Genomic DNA, 6,000 nt, shown 5'->3' with positions numbered 1-6,000 from the left:
CGAAGGCATCAGTTGTCCAGAGGTCATTCGGGCTCACTCTACGAGAGCCATGTCGGCCTCTTTTGCTGAAAGAGCAGGAGCTTCCCTAGATCAAATATGCCGGGCTGCAACCTGGTCTAGTGTAAATACCTTCACTAAACATTACAGACTTGACTTATCCAGGTCCTCTGACCTGGCTTTTGGTCGCAAGGTCCTACAGGCCATTGCCCCACCCTAAGACGTATATAATTTGTTATGTCTCTCTGGGCCGTCATGGTGGTGAAGTGGAAAGCCGGAATTAGACTTACCGGTAATTCATTTTCCACGAATCCACCATGATGGCATTATATCCCACCCGAAAATACATTTTACTCCAAAATTTGGTATGACTTAATACCAAAAAAAAACATAAAAAACACTTTGTGGTTTCACTTGTTAACTGGTGATTGTGGCACTATAATCTGGAACTCACTGGTGAATGGTGGTGGGAGGGGTCCTTTAAACCTATCTCTGTTCCTGCCCCTACAGAGGTCAGGGGTCAATCTCTCTGGGCCGTCATGGTGGATTCGTGGAAAATGAATTACCGGTAAGTCTAATTCCGGCTTTCCACAATTTTCAGATTTACATGGATTTCCACAATTTTCAGATTTACATGGATTTCTGTTTTTCAGTCGCAGAAATTTTCTAAAACAAAATCTGCTGACAATGCAGACCAACGAAACTGTGCAGTCTTAATTAGGCTACTTTCACAGTAGCGTTCGGGGCTCCGCTTGTGAGTTCCGTTTGAAGGCTCTCACAAGCGGCCCCGAATGCATTCTGAGTGGATGCGGATTCGCTCAGAATGCATCAGTCTGGCAGCGTTCAGCCTCCGCTACGCTCAGCAGGCGGACACCTGAACGCTGCTTGCAGCGTTCGGGTGTCCGCCTGGCCGTGCGGAGGCAAACGGATCCGTCCAGACTTACAATGTAAGTCAATGGGGACGGATCCGTTTGAAGTTGACACAATATGGCTCAATTTTCAAACGGATCCGTCCCCCACTGACTTTCAATGTAAAGTCAAAACGGATCCGTTTGCATTATCATGAACAAAAAAATAATTTATTTTTTTTTGTTCATGGTAATGCAAACGGATCCGTTCTGAACGGATCTAAGCGTTTGCATTATAGGTGCGGATCCGTCTGTGCAGATACCAGACGGATCCGCTCCTAACGCAGGTGTGAAAATAGCCTTAGTTTAGAGTTCCCTGCGGCTCATGCGGCCCGCTCCGTGGGGTTGTACCCTAATGTCAAAGGCCAGCTTTTCATTTTTCTCAGATGATCCTGATGATTTTGATAAGCTAGGCCAACTAATGTCTGTGAGGCCCAAGTTACCCATCAGCCTGTCGCATAATGGCAGATGACACATTGTCTGATCCTTTATTTCCCTAAAAGATAATGGGCACCAGAGGCTTATTACGAGCAAATACTTCTAGACATGTTATCTCAACTCTTCCAAGCTCGGAGCAGGCATCATTAGGCACTTTCAGACATCTCCCACTATGAGCTGGTCTTCAGCCGAAGCCACAGGAGCTCTGTTCCACGAATGTCCCACATTACATAAGACAGTACTTTACCTTGGCAAGAGGCATCTATGTGGATGCTGGAGAAATATTGCTTCTGAACTATGGGAAGAGCAGAATAAGCTGCTCCAAATATGTGTGATCAGATCTGGTAGAATCCTGCCGCTAGAGCCGAGAACCACGAAAAGACGTGAGGACAGCCTCAAATGAATTAATAGATACCAGATAGTATAACACAGTTAAGTATACATTGCTGATTTTATGTTCTTTAGCTGTTTCTTAGTCAAAAGGGTTTTCCAGGATTTTTTTTTTTTACTGATGACTCAGGATAGATGATCAGTATCTGATCGGTGGGGATCCGACACCTGAGACCCCCGGCGATCAGCTGTGTGAGAAGGCACCGGCACTCCTGTGAGGGCTTCTGCCTTCTATGTGCTCACCAGGCACAGCACCATACATGGTATAGCGGATGTGCTTGGTATCGCGCTCAGCTCTATTAACTTGAATGGGGCTGAGCTGCTCCTAGGCCACGTGACCTATAAATGTCGTCACTCGGCCTAGGGAAAGCTGAGAGAAGGCCGCGGCCTTCTCAAACAGCTGATTGGCGGGGGTCCTGGGTGTCGGACCCCCACTGATCAGATACTGATGACCTGTCCAGAGAATAAACTACTGGTAATTAAATCTCGAAAATGTGAGAGTAGGAGGTGAATCACTTTTTGACAGCCATGTAGGAAAGCTGACATTCCCCAAGGGGTGGGAATAGTGGCTGCTTGCATTGGTTGTCGCCCAGCTTTCCCAGAAACAAATATAACTAAGAAGCAGCATTATACAGTTTAACCGAGGAGGACAATTCAATTTAAGGATTTTATGTACTGGTGATATACAGGGTTAGGTGAAAGTCTGGACTCGCTGAGGGTCATTCATCATTGTTGTTTGTGCCTTTCTTTTTTTTTTTGTCTAGTTTTGGGTGTTTTCGGTTGTCTTTATTATTTAGTTGCATGTACTGTCATGTTTGCTCCTGGTTTTTCCAGGTGCAACTGTTTTTGACAGATTTTGTGGTCGTGGTTTATTTGTTGTGTCTGAGTTAGGGCTCATTCACACGACCGTGGTTTGGTTCCACATGTGAGGCGCATTTTTTGCGGCTCGGGTGCGGACCCATTCACTTGAAATGGGGCCGCAAAAGATGCAGACAGCACTCCGTGTGCTGTCCGCATTCATTGGCCCCGCAAAAATTAGTCATGGCCTATTCTTGTCTACAAAACAGACAAGAATAGGCATTTCTATAAAGGGCCGTACGTTCCGTTCCACAAATTGCAGAAGGCACATAGGCGGCATCCGTGTTTTGCGGACCGCAAAATACGGCACGTTCGCGTGAACAAGCCCTTAGTGTGATTTATGTATTTGTACTTTTTCTGGGCTGTTTTAGATGCACATGTCTAATTTATATGACTCTTCATAGGTGGCGTAATTTTCCTGGGTTGGTCTAAGAAGTATTGTGTGACTTTTTTTGTTCTCAATTATGTCATAAGATGCACCTTTTTTACCTAATTTGGGACTTTTTCATACCCAGATGTACCAAATTAGGCTACTTTCACATCTGCAGCAGGGTGATCCTGCTGCCAGTTGTGGGAGAGACTTTCGGGAATCGGCTGTACACAAACCACAGTGTCCAGCCAACTCTCATCATTTTTGCCGGATTGCGGCTGGATATTCTAGTTAATGGGGCCAGCGGTATTCTGGTTGTATCCGGCAGTGCTGGATCCAGAGAACTCCGGTAGGCTGTTCTCTGCCAGAAAGCCTGCTGGAGTTGCTCCCGGATATCTAAAACTAGCCTTAGACATAAACCACTAGACACACCTTAAAACTCACGAATAAAAACACACCGCGACTAATTCATAACCTGTCCTCATGATAAATACTTCACACAGGTGAATGAAGTACGTCAGCAAATTTTTTTTATCTAAAAACAGACTCTCTTTATAAATTACCTCCACTCCTTGAAAATTGACTTCTAATGTGTGAAAGTATTAACTGGGAGGGAGGCTGCATTATTTGGTAGTGGAAACGTTTTCGGCCTCTATTTTGAAATCCGCCATATTCAATTCAGCTCTGGTTTTTCCAATGGAAAGGGGGTCATGTGATATATCAGTCTTGGCTAGAATTTACTCAGAAACACAATGGAAGTGACAGATTTGACCTATCTTTACCTTTTTAGGAGTTAAGGGAGGTCAGTGTGTCCTAAAGTGCTTTACATGACGTTTTCTGTGTCCACCATTCTGCCCTGTATTTCGTTTGCCCAGAATCGTCTGTTTATGCAGATTTTATCTTTTACTGGGGACACACATAAAACTAGTATAATAGTACATATCATAAGGTAGTGACTCACTGTGGCTGAAATTCCTCTGCTCTGGTGTGCATCAAGCTCCAGCAGCTGCCGCTCCTTCACATATGGACATACAAGTCCGTGGTGGCCTCCGCTTCCCTGTTGTGTAGACAGAAGGCCAGCATCGTCTAATTAACCCTTCTTTTAAAAGGAGCTGAAGTAGTGGGTGGCATATGCACAAAAGTGAAGACACCCATGCTGCGGCATTTAGATAAGGAGGGAGTGTTTCATCGTCCTGCTGCTAACGTATAGCCAGGTTGCTATTACTCAGCATCCGATAATGCTTCTTTTAAGAGCCTGGTCACTATGCTTACATGTGTAGTAGCGCGCCCTTTCATCATCCGGGTTATGCAGAATCGAACATAAAGCGCTTCCTTTTATCATATTGTTTCAGTGATTGCTCAAAATGTCAGAAGATTTGAAGAAAAGATTAGAATTTCCAAACTCGCTTATTCAGACACAGGTAGGACTTTTTCTGTTATTTTCTTTTGCACTAATTTATAATTTTCTTGCAGATTTCTGGACTCAAATCTGCACAGTGTGCAGGTACCCTAACAGTAGATTAAGGGGCTGAACGTGTTTTATGTCCATGTTACTTATGTGTTGTAGTCCGACTAGGGTTTTCACTAACCTGAGCTCATAAGTAAGGGTACATGCACATGGCCGGATTTTTTTGCACATTTCGCTGTATTTCTTCACCAAAATCTGCATGTGTTGCGGATTTTGACATATATTTGCATTACAAAGGGTGAAATCTGCACTGAAAACCTGCACGAACAATTTACACTGCGGATTTTAAAAGCCGCACCACAGGGGTATTTCTGCATGTAAAAAAAATGCCCTGTATATGAGATCTGGAAAATATCATGTTCTTTGCTGGTACTGTATTGTGCTGCAGGTTTTTTGCACCATGGGCATGACTACCAGGTAGCAGGCGTAGCAGCGGCTATAGGGCACAACAACTAAGGGGTCCATGTCCACTTTGCAGATACTGAATATACACTTCTCAACACTGGGGTTGCAGCACCAAGAAGGATAAGTTGTAAAGTTATGCAAATCGAGGAAGTAGCAGGTATCGCTAAGATGATCAAATCAAGTGCATGTATTTCTGTTTGTGCCATTCATACTCTGTACTGAATAAATCGAGATGTTTTGATTATTTTGTTTCCGTTTTTTTTTTTTATAATTTGCATATCATTAACATGTATATCGATCCTGTGATTTACATATTTCCACAACTTTTTCTCCTTGGTGTTGCAATTTCATTGTTAACCCCTTAGCGCAAAACGCTGTACATGTACAGCGGGGGATGCATTGCCAGAATGCATTCCGCCTTACATGCATGGCGGGATGATCGGGCGGGCACCGTCGCGGTGCGTGCCCGATCACTGCAGGGGTCCAGCAGTCCCTGGTAGCCGAGCCCCTGCTGTATCCGCCGGCATTGCTGTTTACAGCGATACCGGTGGATTAACCCCTTCTATGCCGCGGGCCGCGCTGACCGCCACATAGAAGTGGTTTGCGGCAGATGAGTAATCGCATCGAGTCCCCGCGCTGCTGTGGCGGGGACCCGATGCGTGACAAGGCAACCAGATGCCGTGCAGAGGCTGCCCAATGCCCTGCACGGCATCGGGAACTGCCTTCTACGGGTGCCGAGGAGATCCAGCCTCAGGCTGGGTCTCATAGGCAACCTGTTAGGCCCCTTTCACACGGGCGAGTATTCCGCGCGGATGTGATGCGTGAGTTGAACGCATTGCACCCACACTGAATCCCGACCCATTCATTTCTATGGGGCTGTGCACACGAGCGGTGATTTTCACGCATCACTTGTGTGTTGCGTGAAAATCGCAGCATGCTCATCTTTGTGCGTTTTTTTTACGTAACACAGGCTCCATAGAAATGAATGGGGTTGCGTGAAAATCGCAAGCATCCGCAAGCAAGTGCGGATGCGGTGCGATTTTCACGCACGGTTGCTATCGGGATGGGGACCCGATCATTATTATTTTCCCTTATAACATGGTTATAAGGGAAAATAATAGCATTCTGAATACAGAATGCATAGTAAAATAGGCCTGGAGGGGTTA

The 6,000-nt window shown here is 45.4% G+C and overlaps 1 protein-coding gene across 1 annotated transcript in view; it reads left to right on the top strand.

The window, feature by feature from the left end:
* Positions 1-4,251: 4,251 nt before the first annotated feature.
* The window catches only part of FOCAD (focadhesin), a 246,965-nt gene continuing 245,216 nt past the window's right edge, over positions 4,252-6,000 (top strand). Inside the window, exon 1 of the mRNA XM_040417224.1 lies at positions 4,252-4,382. Within this exon, the coding sequence (XP_040273158.1) occupies positions 4,326-4,382 (57 nt within the window). The 5' untranslated portion in view covers positions 4,252-4,325. The remainder of the gene's footprint in view (positions 4,383-6,000) is intronic.

This window comes from Bufo bufo, chromosome 2 (assembly GCF_905171765.1).
Source record: "Bufo bufo chromosome 2, aBufBuf1.1, whole genome shotgun sequence".
NCBI classification, from domain to species: Eukaryota; Metazoa; Chordata; class Amphibia; order Anura; family Bufonidae; genus Bufo; species Bufo bufo.
The sequence above is the reverse complement of the archived record's forward strand: the minus strand, read 5'-3'. Positions and strand labels throughout refer to the sequence as shown.